The sequence below is a fragment of the Onthophagus taurus genome, chromosome 2 (genome assembly GCF_036711975.1).
Source record: "Onthophagus taurus isolate NC chromosome 2, IU_Otau_3.0, whole genome shotgun sequence".
Lineage (NCBI taxonomy): Eukaryota > Metazoa > Arthropoda > Insecta > Coleoptera > Scarabaeidae > Onthophagus > Onthophagus taurus.
Genome location: NC_091967.1, coordinates 5,997,346 through 6,018,725, shown reverse-complemented (window position 1 = coordinate 6,018,725; position 21,380 = coordinate 5,997,346). Strand labels below are relative to the sequence as shown.

Here is a 21,380-nt window from a genome sequence, read left to right as displayed (position 1 = left end):
GGCTACGTGTTACTTATATATACTTGGGATGGTTACGACGTTTAACGAAAATTCACGATTGTGTAACACGTGGAGGGATACCCAAGAGAAAAATTCACAAAAATATTTAATGGTATGAAGATAATAAGAATAAAATTAACAAAATATATTTCTATTAATAAATTTAAGGTGTTCCAGCCCGGACAGGACAAGATAACTACAGAAATGAGAAGTGTATGAGGCACCCAGACAAGAAAGAGAATGTTATGAAAAGCAATCTACGTATTTCCAAAATTCCGTTGATCCAAATTGTACTGAATATGATATTTAGAAGGAAAAAGAGTTTAAGCTTGTGCAGAATACGAACAAGATAAGATTTCCAATTCAGGAAACGCAGTTTATTTTGAGGATTTACAGAACTTAACTATTATAGATACAGTTATGTTATAATACTGCCCAGATGAGTCGTTAAAGAAAGTAATTTTTTCATCATAAAAATATGATGTTAACTTGGAAATAAAAAAAATTAAATTAAAATAATACAAAAAACGCATTTAAATGTTATTTGTGCAATAATTAATTATAGTGAGGTTTTGAAAAACATATTGAGGTAACAAAAAAATTAGTATTACAGGGCAATCAGAGAAATTTATTTACTCACAGCAGAAGAAAACACAAATAGCTTCAAGAGCCACATAACAAAATTTCATCAAATAACACAAAAATTAACATGACAAAAATCTACATATAGCATATCCACGTAATGGTAGTTTTTAAAACTTTCAGTATTTCATTGAAGCAACTAAGTTTATTGTCTCTTCTGGATTTCATCAGACGCTCCAAACAGGTTCTGAGTGTATCTGAGTGTTCTAAGTAAAGGCGTAATAAGGCCACTTTTTTGTTGATTAAAATACAAATCTAAAAGTTGATTTGCAAATAATGAGGGGAAAGACATAATGTTACGCACATGTTCCGTCACGATTTGGTCTCTTGCTTAATCGCGAAATTACAGTTGTGTATTGTTGTTTTGTGTTTTTGTCCCTTAAGGTGGCCTTATTTGGTAGAGCTACTTAGATCCCCAAACCATGACACACCTTCCACCGTGCTTTAGTGTTGGTAACAAATTTTTCAGCTTTATCGCAGTGTTTCGTTTCTTCCAAATTTTTGGTAAACCATCATTTCCAAAAATATTGTTCTTCGATTTTTCAGTAAACAAAACCCTGGACCAGGAAGTCATTTCCTAAATCATATGAGATTGAGCAAAGTCTAGTTGAAGACCAGCGACTTTTTTCGGGATGTTATTCTGAAAAGTCTATTATTAGAACTGTTTGAATGATTCTTGCATGTACAGAGCATGTACAAATCCTTTTTGAGAGAGGGAGGAAGAAGATGACAGTACGATTTTTCTCAGACAGTCAAGCCGGTCTCCAGGCGGTAAAAGATCTTTAAACATACTGAGTTGTTATAACAGAGTTTTTTTGATTTGGGTCCCAGGTCACTCTGGGGTTGGTGGCAATGAAGCGGCAGATGAGCTAGCATGAGAGGGCAGGACTAAAACGTTTCTGGGGTCACAGCTAGCAGTCGATGGCCAAACATAGGATTAGACTGTGGTCTGAAGAGAGACTTCGCCCACTGTGGACCATTTATTAACATCGCCACTGTCAAACCCGGGAATATTTTAGGAATTGCTACTAACAGCATTAAAGTTCTAATTGGTGTCTTTACTGGGCACTGCCGATTAAAGACACACCTCAACTTCTTAGTCCGTCAACTCGTCAGTAGTTTTGTCCATCATTGTGTATCACATTTGAAATTAAATTCACGAAGTCGCCAGCCATCTTGATGATACGACCACTCAGTGCAATTCATTTTCCGATGCATCTGACGTTTATGAAATGTAAAATTTTTGAGTTATCATTGAATATCGTACGAGTACATTTTCGCATAATTGTGAGCACACTCAGAGCTCTACGTAACTTAATTTGTTGGTATATAAAGAGAAAGTATTACAATTCAATTTTTGAGTTAAATCCGAAAAAAGGAAAGATATCCTCAATGTTTTATACTACCTGTCATTATCCAATGATTTTGCAAAACTTCATAGGGACCTCTGTATTTCGGCTAGTTCCTGTCGACAGAGCATGACTACGTACCAAAATTAGATCTCAGAATATCTTGATACAAATTTCGCTTGTTGGACAACATTTTTAATGTTTATTTTTTGACTAATTGTCGGAACTTTGAGATAACTGATACAGATTATTACATTGAAACAGTAATGATTAATGAAGTTTACGTAGATTGCAATTATAATAATAACTTTAATCAAGAAAAAATTATAAAATACGTAAATTGGAATCAAACTAATTAAATTCCGTGCAGGCCAATAATTAGAACTCGATTCATTATTGATTGATCACCTAAATTATAGAAATGGACATTGATTTACGTCAAAATACTATTGCGTACATTTCTACCTTAAGGTTATAAAAAATCGGATGTGAACTTTTAATTAAAAATTTAAATGCGTATTTATTGTCAATTTAAAGAATTCTTTGCATACGTTATTGTCGATGCAAAATTTATTTACGCACGCTATTTTAATTTCCATACAAAATAAGGATCATGTTTTTTACATGCGCTTAAAAACAATCTTTTTATTATCACTCGATGGTCAAAAGTCACCTTATTGAATTTCCGTTCCATTTACAAAGTGTTCCATTCTACCAACAAAACCAGTTAATAGCATATTAATCGGTGCAATCTTTATCCTCAAAATCAATATAAAAAACACGATAAAACAGAAAGAAAAAAAATTTTTATTCAGAGAGTGACTTTGAAATTATTCTAGGACGAAATAGGTATGAATACGTTTTTTAATGGTGAATAATTTACTATTAGATAAAGGTATTAAAACAATTTTGTGACGCTTGAGATTAAAATGAATGATAAAAGTGATTAATTTGAATAATAAACGGAAATTTTTAATTATTGACAACTCTAAAGTCAAATTGTTTATAGGAGAAAAATTAAAATTTTATTATGTTAAATTAAACTTCAAAGACGTCATACAAAATGCCAATCAAACATTATTTTCTTAAAACTTCAATAAAAATTTAAATAAACACAACTTATTTTATAATATGTAAATAAAGCAATATTCAAATACAGCTTGTCATAATTATTATTAGATATTTTTATTTACTATACGTTTTAATTTCCCTGAATCAATTTTGGCTATTTTTAATGAATTTTTTATCTGGTGTTACTTCTTTGTACTCTCAACAAATTAAGCAATTGGTGTTGCAAGCCTAGCGACTTATTGTTAGATATGTTGTTTGTCAAATCTTAGATTTATGAATTTTTGAATAACCTTGATCATAAATGTTAGTTATCGCAACTCTTTCTACCATTTTTGTGTCGAGGTGTTTATTAACAGCTACCTCTCTAAGGAAATCCCAAGCTTGGATCATCGATAGCCAAGTGTTAGAAGAAATATCTACATTTGAATCCTCTTCATCCGTATTGGATTCGTCAAAAGTTTAATTCATTCTCTCTAAAGTTCTTTTAAATCTTCTGTATCAACAATTTCTACATTTAAGACAAGAGATGCATTTATCATCACAACTTCCTTTTCAATTTCTTAACTTTTATCTACCGCTGAAAAAATTAACCTTACTCAATATTCTATACCTGGATGATTGACATTTCAAAACAAAACTAACCTTACTAACATTCTTTCCGAAGATGATTGACATTTCAAAAGAAAACTGACATTCTTACTCAACATTCTTGATAAGCTCAAAAGAAAACCAAAGAAAACTAACCTTACATTCATTCCCTAGATGATTGACATTTGTAAACAAAATTAACCTTTCTCAGCATTCCTTCGTACTATAATTGACATTACAAAAGAAAACTGACCTTACTCAACGTTCTTTACCTGGATGATTGACAGGTCAAAAGAAAACTAACCTTACTCAACATTTTCTCCCAAGATGATTAACATTTGTAAACAAAACTGACCTAATCCAACATTATTTAATGGAATGATTGACATTTCTTAAAAAGCAAACCTTACCAAACTTTTCCCGACATGATTGACCATAGCACCAAATATGTTGAGCTTTTTTACTGATTTGCCAACGAACTGCCAAGCTCTCTTTATTGACTTTTTCGTTTTAAATTGGTGCCAAAAGTCGAGGCACCTCACTTTAGAGGTCGATATCTTCGCAACGGCTCCATAAAAAAAATTACGACAAAGTTTGTTGTAATCACTGCACAAAATCACTGAAAAAGCTTTGTCCACTTTTGGATTTTTTTTTCGCAAAAAATTTCATTCTTGAATAGGGATAAGGGAATAGGGATAAGGGATAAGTTTCTAAAGGTTTGACATTAAAAAACCTAAACAAATTCCTTTTTTCGTATGATTTAAGCATAAATTAATTAATTTTCGTTTATAAAATTGACATTTAATTTTGACATATTGTTGTGAAGTTGGTTACAGTTAGTAACATTGAATTTGTGTCACATTGACGTTTAAACTTTATTCAAAAAAGTAATCAATTTCAATAGTCGTAGACAAAGTATAGTATTCTACTCACATATAATGAGCTATTATTCACTCAGGTTAATTATGCCACTCAGTACGCTCGTGACATAAACTTAACCTTAGTGAATATAATAGTATATCCTCAGGAATTTGCATCAAATTTGACCTTTCAATAAAGATTTTAAAAGTAGGTTTAAAAAGAATCATTTCAATTAATTCCATTTTTATTTAATTAAGAAAACATAATTATTCAAAATATTACAATAAACATTTTCTATAAACATTAAAATATACAGACTATAAAATAAATACAACCATAGTTTTTTTTTTCGGGGTCTTTTATCTCACAAATGAAAGCTTTGTATACAAGATAGATAATAAAGGAGTTACGTGTATATATTGCACTCTTTATCCTTATTTTTATTAGTAAAAGATACAAAAGTAGAAAAAAGTTGCTATTTATGTAATGTGTCCATAAGTTAGGACTTTATGGACGATTCCAAATGTTTATGGCAGAGCGATAAAATCATTTTCGTATCACGTGAGGCCAATAATTTCAGATGGGTTCATAAAGCCTAATACAGACATAAAATGAATTTATACCATCACCATGCTATTTTATTTTTATGATTTTTTAAAACTATTCTTTTTGTTTTTAAATTATTTCAAAATTTTTTGTAATATAAAGAATAAGAAAAAAAAGATGAATAATTGAAGCCTGTAGGTATAACTATTTTTTTTTGTGGCGTGATTCGAGATAAGCGGTTAGTAAAATGCAAAAATTGAGTTTTATCTTCAATTTCTTTTCTCTATTGTGTTATTATTTCGGGAATATCACCAATACCACCCGCCATCTCATACACTTTCTTAGCAACTTCAACAGCCAATTTATCCGCATCTTCCCTTGTTTCAGCTTCGGCGTATATCCTAACACAATCTTCAGTACCGGAGGGACGTACAAACGACCTTCCTTTATTATATTTCGCAACTAAAGCATCAATCTCCGCTTGTAATCCCTCGGGAGTAACACAAATTCGAGACGCATCTTTCGTGGTTATACTATATCGATCTTGAACGGTTACTTTTAGTAGTCTGTTTGGTAGTTCGGTGTACATTGATTCCCAATCTTTAACGTCCCACCCTTTAGCCAATAAAATCGTTTCTACTAATAGTAAATCGGAAATCGCATCCCCAACAGTTTCGTTGATTAAATTGATTAAAATTAATAGTCTTTTTGCGGCTTCTTTTTGAGTTTCCGATGAATTTTCGTTATCTAAGATTGTTTTGATTTTATCTTTAACAGATTTTTTAAAAATAACTGTTCCATGACCGTTTGCTTCAAAATATACACCAATTTCGTAATCTAAAGCTTTACTATGGAGATGTTTGACTCCTGTTGATACACAAGCCACAGGAACATTCTGTAATTTAAATAAATTTCTTATTCTATCATTATCAATAAAAAACATTTTTATTAATCACCAATTGTTTAGTAATATATTCTGTTGAGGCACCGTTTGCATAGGCAGTTTGAACTAAACCTAAATTAAAATCAAGTCCAATATCTGATAAGAGATCCTTTAAATATCCTGCGACTAAAGTAGCGATTCTATCGCCGTCTAAAAGATGAAATTGGCCATTTTCATCAATGAAATAATAAACGACGCGATCAGCGTCTCCATCCACTGAGGCACAACGAACGTTTTGCTCTGGTGGGACACCGTTTGGAAATGATAATTGTGATTTAACAAAATCAGCTCCACACTAATAAAACAGATTAATTAAAAATTCTACTAATTAAATAAATAATTTTACCAAATGATTTAATTTTCCGGTTCCGATTCCTTCATCGTTATACATTTCAATTTTTAACGTTTGCCCCAATCGTTCAATAAATGGTTTAATTTTTTTAGCACCCACACCATTAGCACCATCGTAAAATATCCTATTAACGTAATTTCCTTTAGTGTATCCGTTGTTTCTAAGTTTTAAGAACGCGGTGATTAATTTGTTGTAATAACCTTCTTCGGTAGCCACACCGTATTCTTGTTTCGTGTTTTTGCAGGCGACGAAATAATGCAGTTGTGGGGTCGTTACGATACCGAAATCGACCGGTTTTCCACCTAAAGCCAAAACTCCGTCCATTAAGGATTTTGCCAAACTAGGACTACTTGGTCTACATAAAAAAATAGTTAACTACTTATTTTTATTTTAAGAATAATATCAATTTAGTACCTGGTATCTTTACCAACGTAAATATGAACCCTTTCAGTCATTGGGATGTTATACTCTTTAATGATTTCAGCTATAATTGCTTCAAGTTGATCATCACTATAAAAATAATAAGAGTTAATGCATAATTAAGTGTTATTTTGATAATTTACCCAACATTCGCAAATTTAGTCGCCCACTCCTCCCAACTTTGTTCTAATAATTCACCGTGTGGATCTACCAATTTCACTCCATTATCATGTTCTGGATTATGAGATGCAGTTATCATTGCTCCAATTGTTGCTAAAAATTAAATTAAAGATTTTATCTTATTATTAATAATATAGTTATTACACTAAGTTAATAACTTCTTGATAAGTTAAAACTGTTCTGAAGAGTATTTAGACAGCATTGTATAATAATAAAGTATCTAATCTTGCTGATCCTGCTTTATGGAAATTTGATAGAAAAATTTATACCTAAGCTACTATATGTAGCAGAATAAGAGAAGAAATACACAAGTGGATATATTTTTTATTATATTATTTATGTTTATATAAGTTTACATGAAAATGTCGAGTATTTTAAAAAATGACGTTTTTTCTTCAAACGTCATTAAATGACATCTGACGTATTTTCTCGTTTTAGAAATGAAGTTAGTCATTTATGAACGGAACCACGTCCGGAACTAAGGTGAGTAATTATTAAGTTTATGAAATATTTAGCACGTTTAAAGAAGAAAAAACGTTTTATTCTGAGTTAAAGATATTTTCTGCTCGTATGTTATAGTAAAATTGGTAAAATTAACCGTGCTTTATCATGTTTTAAAATTATGTCACATTGACGTTTGAACTTTCGATATTCAAAAAGACGATTCACTTTACGTTTTTATAATTATACCTAAATAATTAAAATTTAATACCTAATTGTGTACTGTCATTAGTTTAATGCAGATGTTTACAGTAAAGTTGTATTTCGTTAAAACCCGTTAACCTCAATTTCTAGTTTCCGAAAATGTCACTAGAAATCAAAAAACGACATAATTTTTATAGGGACCCTAGATAATACCAACAGAAACCTTCAAAAATTGACATTGAAAAAAAAAACTCGAAGTTAAAACGCTTTTCTACAAGAAAATATGTTTATTAACATTATTTTTATGTTAAGCATAAGAACAATAAGAAGATAACAGGATCATAAAAGGAACATCAGAACTTTGAAGAAGCCAAGAGCACAACTATACTGCTTAACGAATTAATAAGAATAAACTAATGGGGTTAGCCATTTATGAACGCGATCTCGACCGGAACTAAGGTGAGTAATTGAAATATTTAGCGTGTTTAAAAAAAAAATGTTTTATTCGGAGTTAAAGATATTTTGTGGCTCAAATGTCACTAATAAATTCATTTCGTTCGTTTGTCCATCTGATATACTCTGTAGAAAATGTACTTGTTGTAAGGTTGGTATAATGTAATAATAGTTTGATATTCAAAGACAATTTACTTTACGATTTTATAACTTTACTTAAATAATTGAAATTTGATACCTAATTGTTTACTTTTATTAGTTTGAATATATACAAATTTTTATATTCGTTTCTTAACCTCAACCATATTACCGAAAATGTCACTAGAAATCAAAAAATGACAAATTTAATACCAGGTAATACCAACAGAAACCCTAAAAATTTGACATTGACATGTATATTTCGAAGATCCAAGGATTTTCTAGAAGGAGATATGTTTATTAAGTTATGTTTTGTATATTAAAAACAATAACAGCAGCTACAAGAAGTTTGTTATTTACCACAATAACAAAAATGCGTATTGTTCCATTAACGTTATACATATATCACACTGATTAATTATGTAGTTGGGATAAATTAAATAGTATTTTTCTAACAACATTATTTGAATGGAAATACAACAATAATGTCAGTTAAAAATCCACATTCAATGCTCAATCACTATATTCATTGATAATAAGAAAGTGGCAGTTAACTAAATGTAATAACTTGAATTAGAAAAAAAGTTAAATTGTCAGATAAATAGTAATAAATAGATAATCAAATCATTAATTGGTTGCTAAAGATAACAAATTAATGTAACAATACTAACACCATTCATTAATAATTTATTAATCCTCTAAAAGAATTTACGATTCAACATGCTTAGGAAATGATTCATAGCTCTAGCAAGATCTTTTTGAATCACACAAACCATTTTAGGTTCATAAAGGAGGAAATAATCAATTAGATTGTTTTAAAACATTACCTTTACATTCTTACATTTCTTATCTTTATCTAAAATACTCCTATTAATTATCTTTATAACAAAACTGTCAAGATAAGTTTTAACGCATAAAAAATTAATACTAACCGTTTTTATATCTAGCCCTTAACACCGCCAATAATCCCATACGATACATAACGTAGCCCAATTTATTAGCCCTAGGGAAAAACAGTAAATAAAACGTGTTAATCGGTATTAATCAAGTCGGTTTTGGAATGTAAAAACGATTATTTTGAAAAATAATCGAGGCCTACCGCGACCTTAACCTAACTTTGTAATGGAGTTATTTTTCTGGGAAATCGAGTTTAATACGATAAATTACCTCGTTCTAAATCCTGAAGTACCATATTGGATGTCTGCTTTTTCAGTTTTTGGGTGCATTTCCCTTGCAAAAGCGTACGCGGTCCGGTAATTTGCCATGTTGGTCGATGACACTTGACATATGAACGAATTCGAATAGAGTGCCTTGACTAAAAAGGAGTGGGGGGAATTGAAAGATAGACGCACAGGAGGGGATTAAGAAATAATGTAAAAAAAAATTTATTTGAAGCTATTTTTTATTGCCGCTTTTCACCCATTCTTCTCCTCTTCTGCATATCCTGAATCCATTTTTTCCTAGACCTACTTTTGTTTCTTTCTGCTGGCACCCAGTTCCAAACCTTAATTGGGATTCTCATACCATTTTAGTTGTTTTTCATTCAGTGTCTATTATTGAGTTTTGTGCTGTCATTCTTCTTCTTATTTCCTCATTTTCAACTGCTGCTAGCAATCTTCGAGTTTTGTCTTTGTCTCTCACCAACACTTCTGACCCATACTTCTATATGTAGGGGTTTCCATGGTTCTATAATTGCCCCCGTCTTAAGACGCACGGCTAAACCCGAATGTCTAGTGTTAGTTCTTGTTTTAAATGTTATGCAGCGCTAGATTGTTGTATATTTTTATTGCACTAAAAATAGAACTAACACTAGGCCAAGAACGACCCGAATGTTTCTAGTTTTAGGTCTAATGTTAGTTCTAGTAACAGTGCAAGTGTAAAACTAGAACTAACACTATACCTAGAACTAGAATCATTCGGGTTTAGCCGTCTTTAGAGACGTGCAGCTAAACTCAAATGATTCTAGTTCTAGGTATAGTGTTAGTTCTACGTAGTAACAGTGCTAGTGTAAAATTAGAACTAACACTATACCTAGAACTAGAATCATTCGGGTTTAGCCGTCTTTAGAGACGTGCAGCTAAACTCAAACGATTCTAGTTCTAGGTATAGTGTTAGTTCTACATAGTAACAGCGCTAGTGTAAAACTAGAACTAACGCTAGACCTAGAACTAGAAACATTCGGGTTTAGCCGTGCGTCTCTTAAGAGGGAAACTCACAGTTATCATAAGGACGTCACCTTATCCAAGCAAAACTTTTCATTTGCAAAAACTACTCAATGCCTGTACTATTAAGCTATGTTGCATTTTATGTGAAACAGTGCAAGTGCATAGTAGTTTCGTAACTATGGTTATACTACATTCATATATTTCGAGTAATATGAAACTTTCTTTTATAATTCATCATCAAATTTATTTTAAGTCCCCCCCTGTTAAATAAAAACCCTACCTTGCTTTGATACTTATCCAATTTAATTTACTTTCACTTTAAAGTCGTTTAACAAACGCGTTTTTGTCCTATTAAAGTATTCCCAAGGCTTTCTTTCTCTCTCTATTTTAATTTCGAACGATTTCTGGTAAAATTAAAATTCGATTTTGCTTAACAACGGGCCAAAAGTCGTTAATGTAACGTAGTTAGGTGTAGGGAGTTAGTATTTTTAGATCGACTTTTAACTCATTTCGGCGAACTTTTCATCTCGTATAAACAAAGTGAGAATTTTTCGCCGATTACGCAAACGCATTCCTAAGATGAATGAGTCGAAAATAAATCGTTTATATGCCCGCCTTAAATCGTTTAATAATAATGTATAGGTAATACACGCGTACCTCTAAAAAGTTCGAACTTGTTTGTAATGTTTCATTCAAATGGAATCTTCATTTCAACAGTTTAGTTAATCAAGTCTTTTAAGATACTTTATTAGTATACGAATAACCGTTTTTTGGGTTCACAAAAAAAGTTTTTAAAGTTTCGATTTTTTTTATTAAACCAATAAAAATAAAATTGTATTAAGTATAAAAAATCTTACAGAAAATTCTTTAAAAATGGACGGATAATATCGTAAAGATTCTTATTAACACCAAGGCACTTGATACTCACTTTTTGCCTCATATTCTGATTTAATCCTCCCTATATACTACACTATTTAAAATTAGTTCAATAACAATTCTTTACAATTAAAAAAATTAATAAACATAATTTTAGGTAAAAAATATTTACATGTTTGTTTTTTTTTTCGATAAAAAAATCAGTCGGAAAAAAATTTGAACCTTATAAAACATATAAAGCTATGATCAAAGATAAAATTGAAGTAAATAATGTAATTTCAAATCTTTCGGCTCCAGCGTGACAATCAACTATTCTTTTAGCTCTCATAAAATCTCCCCCTAAATACTTCGAATATTCTCGAAGATGTGATGGAATAACCTTCAATTGAGTCGTGGCGTCTTGGAAAATTAAATCGGTGTAAGGTGGTGGTGAATAAAACATGCTAAAACTAAACTCATCGGGAATTTTTCCTCCATACAAAGTTTGAGAATACAAAAATAAATTGATGAAAGCGTTCACTTCGGTTTCGTTGTAGTCATAACCACCTCTCGTTACAATCGCGTTCGCTTTAACTTTACCTAGATTACATTTTAGGTATTCGTTAACTTCAGCTCTTGTTCCATCTGGACATAAAAGTTCAAAATCATCAATTAAAGCATCTCTCGCCCACCATTCCCTTCGTTTTCCTCCGGTGTTTTCTATAGCTGTTGTATGTTTAACGAAGGCAACGTCTCCTCCTCCTTCGACTAAACATCTAAACGCTCCTGTATGCCCATAAAACATTTCAGAAGCATCGCGGCGACAATATCGGAAACTTGAACCACGACACAAATCGCACATGTTATCGTAAGGTACACCGGTGTTGTATTCATTACTTAAAGCACCAGGAACACAACTTTTTGTAAAATATTCAGCTGCAGCTCTCATACTATTACAACCATACGGTCGAATCCAACCGTTGCTAATCAAAAATGCTAAGGGATAAACCCAACCTGCTCCGGTATTAACACCACCATGACATGTATTTTTCGTTCGTAAGTATGTTAAATCTGTGTCGGGATCGGTTTCTTTCGCTACTGCCACGACGTAATAATCGGGTGAACCTAAGTTGTATAGTTCGCTTATGAAGGGAATAAGTTCGTATTTTAATCCGGCGGTGTAAATGTCACCGGCGTCGAAAACCGCCACGTCCGCACTTCTGCTTTGTATTGCAGCCATACATTTGATTTGGGAGTGAGCTTTGTAGCATATCATTTCTGGTTTTAATAGTTGTGCTTTTAAAGCTATCTAAAAACAAAAATAATGAGGTGTTTCAAAAATTTAATCACACTAAGAAGAAGCTATGAGTATTTATATATTCTATTGCTCATTGTTATCTTTACTACGGAAAACATCAAATTAAGGGACACAATGGAAGAATTCTGAAAAAATCACGATTTCTTTATTTTAATCGATTTTTTTTTGTTCTTTAACCTTGGTTTTGATCTTTTCACGTCAATACGAACGCATCATTCAGGGTCATTTATGAGGAAGAAAAAATATAGTGTTTTGGAAGTTGAATGCAACATGTCTGAACGTTTCTGGTTGGTACGTCTACTGTTACTACAGTGCTAGTTAACATAAGATATCAATATGTTCCATATTTTTATTGAACTAAAACTAGAACTAACATTAGACCTAGAACTAGAAACATTCGGATTTAGCCGCACGTCTCTCAAGATGGCTAAACCCGAATGATTCTAATTCTAGGTCTAGTCTTAGTTCTAGTTTTACACTAGCACTATCACTAGAACTAACACAACACCTAGAATCATTCGGGTTTAGCCGTCTTAAAAGACGTGCGCCTGTAACCTTTTCCAAGCAAAACTTTTCCTTTGCAAAACTACCCAATGTCTTTACTATTAAGCTATGTTGCATTTTATGTAGGACATTAATATATTGCGAGTTATATGAAATTCCCGGTATACTGATGGAAAAGTTTTAAACAATGTGAGGTGGAACAGTATGGTGGATTGTCTGCAAACACATGTAGGTCCATGGGAAAAACTGTCAAAAATATACCAAGTATCTAATATTGAACCCAAACGATCTGCAGAATATTACTTAAATATCAACGCCAAAATCCCGGGGATTTGTCAAATAGCAAAAAAGGTGTTTCTCTATATGATGCTGTAGAAGTGTGGAAGAAATTAGGAAGTTAATTTGACGAAAAATTGGAATCACTGTCTCAAATACAAGTTTATCAGAAATTTTACAAACAGGCACTTATGCTTTCCATTTAATTGTATTTATTAAATATAAATATATTTATAATATATAAAATATATATATATTAAATATAAATTGACGATGGAAGAGAAAGATGAAGCTATCAACACACTTAGGGATATGTAATACTGGTTTACTACCACTAATAGTTAAGCTAGAGGCGAAAATGGAACCATTTTCTGCTAGGAAGTTATATCCATTACTGGAAATTACTAAAATTGTGTTATTCTTCACAACATTTGGGCTCGTCCATTACAAATGACACACAATTGAGTCAATGTCCACAAATGAGTAGAAAAATCCAGAAAATTAGTATTTCTATATAAATTTTATAATTCCTGAGTATTGTTTTCTTTTTGTTTTTATTTATACAGGGTGATTTACATAAGACCCCCCTAAATACCCGAAATTTTGACAGATGTTTGTAACCATTTGGTGGATTCAATACATTACTACTTCATTTCAAGTGGAATTTAATTCTAAACCTTTTCTTACTCTTATTATTTTTTAAAAAACTTTGTCGTTTTCATAAAAAACTTAAAGTCACGTATTTCGTAATGTTACTTAAAATAAGCGAAAATTCAGTAGTCGGCTATGAAATTGTACGTCAAGCTTAACAAATAGGTTATAAAGTTATTTGACGACAAGGTTTTATAACCTATTTGTCAATTTTGACGTATAATTTCACAGCCGACTACTGAATTTCGGATGATTTTAAGTAGAATTAACGAAATACGTGTCTTTGGTTATTTGAGTTTTTTATGAAAACGACAAAGTTTTTTAAAAAATAATACGAGTAAAAAAAGTTTTAGAATTAAATTCCACATGAAATGAGGTAATAATGTATTAATTAAATCCACCAAAAGGTTAAAAAAACCTGTCAAAATTTAGGGGATCATCACCCTTAATCAACCCTTTGAAATGGTCTCAACTTGCTACCAATTAATAACCTCATTATACTCATAACATATACCAAATTTGGGTTTTCTAGCTCAATATATTACGAAGATATTGAATGTTTTAAAAATTTAAGACCCAACCTTGAAGGCCTATAACTCCTCAGGGGTACAACTTAGTATAGAGATAAGTTGCGTTAAATCATCTTAATTTATTGTCCTCTACATGTCCCTGCTTTGTGTCGGTTCTTATGTGATTCACCCTGTGTATTATTTTTGATTCTTAGTTTTTAGTTGCTTGGTTTACTAGTTTTTATATAAAGTATACATATATTTATTTTCCTTTTTTCTTTTGACTTAAATTATTGATTGAAATCGTGTTTTAAAATGGGCGAACCCCACTTCAAAATGCCATCCATTACTTTGAGGGTAGAAAAAGGAAATTACAAGAACTGATTTCATAACCGTATTAGAACCATAGGGAGCAAGGAACATTTTACAGAATAGCGTTTATTATTCGTTCCACGTTATGGCAATTTAGAGTTACCCTATTTGGGTTATACAATACCTTCATTTTAATGCATTTTTCCATTTCCACATCAGAAGTAACACATAAAGTCATACTTTTAACTGGACACGACCTTATTCCAACAACAACACTAACCAATTCTTTCAAATAACCATCATAAGTTTGTTCATTTTCGGGAATGGCAAAAAATCTCTTTGTTGAATCCTAATTAAAAAAAAATGTATATATAGAATATAAAATTAAAGAATTGAATTTTTTGTTACTTGAAACATTAAATTGCTTTGTCTTCCATATTTAGGAGATGATTGAAATAAGTAAAATGTTTCATATTTATCTGTATACTGGAAATTTGTTGGTTGATCAAACTTTTCGCTGCCTCTATAATCTGGTCTTAAATCACCATAAGGATCGATATTTTCACCAAATCTGCTTGGATTCAAAAAATATCTATCTTCATATGTTCGATCGCGTTCGCGATTATTATTATTGTTATCAAAGGGATCTTTTTTGTCATAATTATTTTGTTTGTTATCATTGGAATATGGATTCTCATTGTTATAAGAATTATAATTTTGGCGTTTATTTCTAACTCTATTCCCAAATTGATCATATTCTAAATCATTTGGTGGTCGATTTACATTTCCTTGGTGATCATCTGCGTATAACTCAGCAACTTTATTCAAAAACTGTTGATATAAAAGCCTTTCTTTCATTGTAGCTGCTGAAGAAACAACAATTGCATTTGTGGGTATTCTACCCCAATTACATCGTGTCGCTTGACCGATTGGTGCTCTGGTGCCATCTTTACATAATAACTCAAAATTATCAGCAGAAATCCCACCTAACAAAAAAATAAATTATTAAATAATTATTTTAAAACAGTTAGAAATAACATACTAAATCCAGTTCCTTTCATAAGTTCTAATACGGTTGTATCTCTTAAAAATGCAACATCTCCAGATTCTAATAAACATCTAAATGCTCCGTCGTAACCAGCGTAAGGATCAGCATCCGTGCATTTCCCACCAGGGATTTTTCCAACGCACAATTGGCATAATTTATCGGGATTGTCGCCAATTGGGTTGTTAGCGTCAACTAAAGCGTTTACAGCACAAGATGGCCCAAAAAATTCTGTTGCTGTTTTAACAATATTGTTACAATCAATTATTTCCATCCCAGCTTCTTTTATTAACTAAAAATTAACCAAAAAATTAATCAGAAATGAAATATACTAAAAAATGTACTATGTGTATTGGCAGAACCCAACCAGCCATTGTTCCAACTCCTGGAAAACATGCTCTTCGCCCTCTTAAATCTCTTAGTGATGTAACATCTTGTAACGAATTTCGTTTTATAACTGCGACTGAATAATATTCAGTTCCTCCTAACTCAGTAACTTCTTTAGCAATTGGTACTAAGCTGTGAAAACGGCCTGCAGTGAAGACTTGACCGGCATCTAAAGTTGTTAAAGTGACTTTTTCGTCATCTAATAATGACATACATTCATCTTTACTAAATGCCTAGAAAAAGATGATTAAACAAAATATTTAATACTCCCTCTGTTCCAAATTATGGTATATTTCTCTAAAATTTATGGATTAAAGAAAGTTTGGAGAATTAACGAATTTCTATCCATTTGATATAATCTACATGCGCTGTTTCTAATAAAGTATTAGGCTATATTTAAAAACATTTCAGTTGTTAAGCATGCGTCAGTTGAGAAATGTTAATTTGTCCAACAATTACAAGATATCCATTGTGTCAAAACTATATTTGTCACGAAATGTACAATAGAGACGTAAAGACGAAGCAACTAATGCATGAACAGCGGAATTTTACAGTTCTTGTTACAACACAAAGCAGACAGCAAATTGAAGCGCTGTGTTATTGGCCAAGCTGCAAGGAAGTTTGATGTTTCCCGAGTATACTCTGTTTTTTTAATTCTGAGTGTTTTCAAATTGAAGCGTCAAAAAGACGGGTTGCTATTGGTCAGTTTTAAGCAAAAATTAAGCCTAGAAACATTCGGGTTTAGCCGCACGTCTCTCAAGACGGCTAAACCCGAATGATTCTAGTTCTACGTCTTGTGTTAGTTCTAGTGATGGTGTAAAATTAGAACTAACACTAGGTGGTTTTACTTATCGCAAGTTAAAAGGTCATACTACATCACGCTGGATAAAGCAAAACCAGAAAAGCACTGTAAAAGCAAACGATTCATAACTTAAGTTATGTTTATGGCTGCAGTGGTCAGACCACGCAATGACAGTGTCAGAAAACAATATTTCAACGGGAAAATAGGACTGTGGCGAAAAAGAAACAGCAAGAACCGGGCAAGAGGAACAATGGTGACCAAAAACATCGAGTTAACTATTAACTCTAACGCAGCAGAATGCAAAAAGATGATTATCGATAACGTTTTACTAGCCATTAGATCCAAATTCCCAATAGCGCATAAAGCCAAGACAATTTATGTTCAACAAGATAATGCAAAACCGCATTCTTATGAAAACGATGCAGAATTGCTCGCTGAAGGATCAAAAGATGGATTCGAATAGTCCTGATTTGAAAATTTGCGACCTTGGCTTCTTCAATGCTATTCAGTCTTTGCAGCACCAAACATCGCCAAAAATTATGGATTATTGTTATTGCTGAGGGGAGCGGCCCCTCTCTTTAGGGCAAATGTAGGTCCTTGATGAACCTTAGTATTGCCCACAGGTCTTGTACCTTTATGTCGGTAGGTGTCAAAAGAGCTTTACCGAAAATTTTGTCTCTTAGACGGCCTCTGGCGACGTTGCAAAGTCGACAAGTTTGATCTTCAGCTTGTCCAATGTGGAAAAGGTGGTATTTTACTGTTGATTATTTGTTTTAGGTGGCTTTTTTGTAGTCCACAACCGGGTTGGGGTCTAATGAAGGGCGTATTTGCTGCCTCTCTGGCCAGCTTGTCCGCCTTCTCATTGCCCTTAATGTTGCTGTGACCTGGAACCCACCATAGAGTAACATCATTGCCCCTAGCGAGTTCTCTCAGGTTGCTGGTATACTCTTTGATCAGTGAAGACGCACATGTAGGCCTAAATTGCCTTTATTGCGGCCCGACTGTCTGTGAAAATATTTATGGATGCACCTTTCTGTACTTTTTGTAGGTTCAAAACGGTGCAGAAGTTTATAGCAAGAACTTCTGCTTGAAAAATGGTTATGTCCGAGCTGAGGGGCAGTTTAATGTACCAAGCTAGGGCTCCTCTTTTTAATTGAGGCTCACCCTTCGCCCAATCATCCCTGCTTCTAAATAGAGAAAACTATGGATGAATTAATAGATTGTTGAAAGTCCCCTTTGGCGCATTAACTAAAGAAAAATTAGATAACATATTCTTGACACTACAAAAATGTATGGAGTTAACCATGATGGCCTTAGGAGGCAACAACTATAAAATTGAGCATAAAGGGCGTTTGTCTGTTTCTATGATGTGCAACCAAACTGCCATTTAAACAGCTAAATTGTGTTTAATTGTGTAAAATTTTCATTAATGTATGTTTAAATTAAGTTACAAATTGAATTACTAATTTTACAAATACAAATAAAACAGTATTCAAAGTTTTGTATACCATAATTTGGAACAAATTGTAAAGAGAAATGTATACCATAATTTAGGACAGAGGGCTTAACACACAAATGTTTGACTTACCTGTGTACAATTAACTAAAAATGCGAAACCTCTAACAATATTTTGTTGATCTCTTGCTACAGCTTCGGAAAAATGTAAACATTTGGTTTGTTCTAACACACTCGTAGTACACCATTCTATCCTTTTATAAATAAGCTCATAATTTCCTCTAACAAAATCATAATCTTGAGCTAAAACAGATAATGTTAATATAAATGTTTTAATGTTTGATTCTTCGAGACTATATTAATTGATTAATTGTGTAATACCTTTACTAATGTAATTGTTAGTCACCAAATGGGCTGATAAATAAAATAAAATATCAAAAATTAAAAGAATAATAATAACAGTTAAGTTTAAATGGAATGTTATGGTGAAACATGCTTGAGGTTATAAAAAAGGTAAATATTACAGATTTTATCTAACCTGCTGTTACCAATAGAAACGTGGTGATAATAACAGTGATAAAACACTGATAACACTTGCTTATCTTCATTTTTGCGTTAAATGTAATTATTAATTAAAAAACACACCCATAACCGACGAAATTATGACCAACTCCCTCAATAAACGAAAACGCTTACAATGTATAGAAAAAAACGCACTATACAGTTTTACTGGTGTTAAAAAAAGATGGATATATTCACTGATCTAATGACGATTAGTCATATCTTCAACAGGTGTGTTAAACTGATTTAACTTATTTATAATGATTTTTGGTATTAATTTGTTTTTTAATGAATTATTGATTTATAATTAAAGTTTAAATCAATATTAAACTTTAAATTAAAATTATTTAATAAAAAATATTAGAAATTAGTTGATAGGTGGCGTTGCATATCTGAGTAAAAATTTTGAGGTTATAACCAATGTCAATTTTGACAATTAATAAACATGGATACTGACATTTTTTACACAATTCTCTATTTAATTCTTTCCGTTTGTATAATTTACCCACCAAGTGAATTTATAAGCGCCGGGGTAACAATACCCAACTTATTTTCGTTTTTATTAGGCTCAGAACACACTCAATTTATACATTATCATATCAAAAGATCTTGTATAACATTATTGGTGTATTCTTTTATTCCTTTGGGGTACTTCCTCGGATATTTAGCTTTTGTCTCTGATAACAAGGTAATCAAAACCGTTTTATTTTTAAATACTTTTTATTAAATATACTCCTTTTTGCATAGTTATATCAAGTATGGGTTCTTGGAAATTCATACATCAAACAAGGTATTTTTGCAATAGCAGTGATTTTGCCCTTAATGGCTGTATATCAATTATTAAATTGGTGTAGAAATAATTATGAGGATCATCCAATAACAAAGAACATTAAAAAATTCTTAAATAACAACAATAATGATTGGAACACTGTTGCTTCTGATATTAACTCCGAATATCGGAGTATTGATAAAATTGCAATTCAAACAAATAGCATTTGTAGAATTATAGCAACTGAAAATTGGGTTATGAAAATAACCCCTTTAACAATTTATTTAATCCATCAAAGTGATGCTTCTCTTGTTGTAAATCGATGTGAAACTCACTATATGTCTCAAGATAGTAGAGATGAAGTGCAATACATAAACATAGAAGTCACATCAAGAAGAAATAACATAGATCCTTTTACAATTCGTTTAAACTCAACAGATTTTCAAGATTTACAAGATCGAATATCTAGATCAATTGATATTTTACCAGATGTGCAATTTAAGAAAACCACCATTGAGAAATTTTTGGAAGTTTTTAATGAAAACATTGATAAAAACCCTAAATATTATACACAAGAAGTTTCTGATCAATGTATAGGTTGTATGCAAAGAACCACTTATGTAAAATTATTAAAACAATGTCAGAATGATGAAGGAAATCAAAATAATTGTACAAATTGTTATTGTAGACCTATGTGGTGTAAAGATTGCATGGGACGATGGTTCGCATCAAGACAAAAAGATGAGGAGAGACATAAATGGTTATCTTTAAAGTGTACATGTCCCATGTGTAGGGCTAAATTTTGCATTTTAGATGTTTGTGTTGTTGATAATGAAAGTAATGATGTTGTTGACGAGTTATAGTGTGTGGATATTTTGAAATAAACTTTATTTACTTGAAATGATCTAAATGTTATTGGCGATATTAATTTTTATGCCCAAATATATACAGGGTTTCCCAAAAGTAACGGATAAATTCGTTAAAATCGCTGAAACGGGTCTAAAGATTTAAATTATTTTTTGGTATAGATTTTAATTATTTTCCGCCATTTTTAAACGAGTAATGACGTCATAAATTTTTTTTCAAATAGCTATAGCCCATTTCTATTACGGAATATGAATCTAGTACAGTCAATATTAATGTTGGTTACATAAGAAAATTTTCGAGAAAAATTATGTTAAAGTTTCATGATTTTCCATTCATTTAAGATAGCAAAATAGCAGTAGCTATGCGTAACCATGGCAACCAACTGTTTCAGACATCAAAAATTAATCATTGTCTTAATAAAATATCTAAAGCAACTGGTTGTCATGGTTACGCATGGCTACTACTATTTTTCTATCTCAAATGAATGGAAAATCATGAAAATTTAAGGCAATTATTCTCGAAAATTTTGTTATGTAACTGTAAAACTTGTTATGAAAGTAAAGTAAAACTCTGAAGTGAAGTTAGAGTTTTTTTATGATATAGCAAATAGACCTGTCAAAGTATTTAAGGATCAATTGTTGAGAGGGAATTGATAAGGAGATGAGACTTCTGAGTCGAAATATAGTTTTAGGATGGTTTTCTTAACACGTTTGCTA

General features: G+C 31.7%; 3 protein-coding genes and 1 long non-coding RNA gene across 5 annotated transcripts in view; 2 read left to right on the top strand and 2 right to left on the bottom strand.

Annotated features, from left to right (window-relative positions):
• The first annotated feature begins 22 nt into the window (after positions 1 to 22).
• Positions 23 to 21,380, top strand: part of LOC111427615 (uncharacterized) — a 43,526-nt gene continuing 22,168 nt past the window's right edge. The window contains exons 1-4 of the long non-coding RNA XR_011639606.1: positions 23 to 112; positions 169 to 2,840; positions 7,391 to 7,435; positions 7,910 to 8,056. This is a non-coding gene — a long non-coding RNA (uncharacterized lncRNA). The remainder of the gene's footprint in view (positions 113 to 168; positions 2,841 to 7,390; positions 7,436 to 7,909; positions 8,057 to 21,380) is intronic.
• On the bottom strand, positions 4,738 to 9,491 carry LOC111427092 (phosphoglucomutase 3-like protein nst). The gene is made up of 7 exons (XM_023062065.2): positions 9,356 to 9,491; positions 9,121 to 9,191; positions 6,916 to 7,045; positions 6,767 to 6,862; positions 6,347 to 6,707; positions 6,014 to 6,295; positions 4,738 to 5,952 (listed from the first exon to the last, which is right to left on the bottom strand). Exons 1-7 carry the CDS (start codon positions 9,451 to 9,453, stop codon positions 5,341 to 5,343), a joined length of 1,650 nt encoding a protein of 549 aa, XP_022917833.2. The 5' UTR covers positions 9,454 to 9,491; the 3' UTR covers positions 4,738 to 5,340.
• On the bottom strand, positions 11,142 to 19,252 carry LOC111427610 (transferrin 2). 2 transcript variants are annotated; one of them, XM_071193974.1, is made up of 8 exons: positions 19,006 to 19,169; positions 18,849 to 18,881; positions 18,601 to 18,770; positions 16,168 to 16,443; positions 15,821 to 16,115; positions 15,187 to 15,764; positions 14,963 to 15,127; positions 11,142 to 12,517 (listed from the first exon to the last, which is right to left on the bottom strand). In XM_071193974.1, exons 1-8 carry the CDS (start codon positions 19,073 to 19,075, stop codon positions 11,453 to 11,455), a joined length of 2,652 nt encoding a protein of 883 aa, XP_071050075.1. In that variant the 5' UTR covers positions 19,076 to 19,169; the 3' UTR covers positions 11,142 to 11,452. The 2 variants fall into 2 exon arrangements, with proteins under 2 accessions (XP_071050075.1, XP_022918604.1); XM_023062836.2 differs by lacking the exon at positions 18,849 to 18,881 and having other exon boundaries at positions 19,006 to 19,252.
• LOC111427611 (E3 ubiquitin-protein ligase TM129) lies at positions 19,428 to 20,698 on the top strand. The gene is made up of 2 exons (XM_023062837.2): positions 19,428 to 19,716; positions 19,776 to 20,698. Exons 1-2 carry the CDS (start codon positions 19,474 to 19,476, stop codon positions 20,658 to 20,660), a joined length of 1,128 nt encoding a protein of 375 aa, XP_022918605.1. The 5' UTR covers positions 19,428 to 19,473; the 3' UTR covers positions 20,661 to 20,698.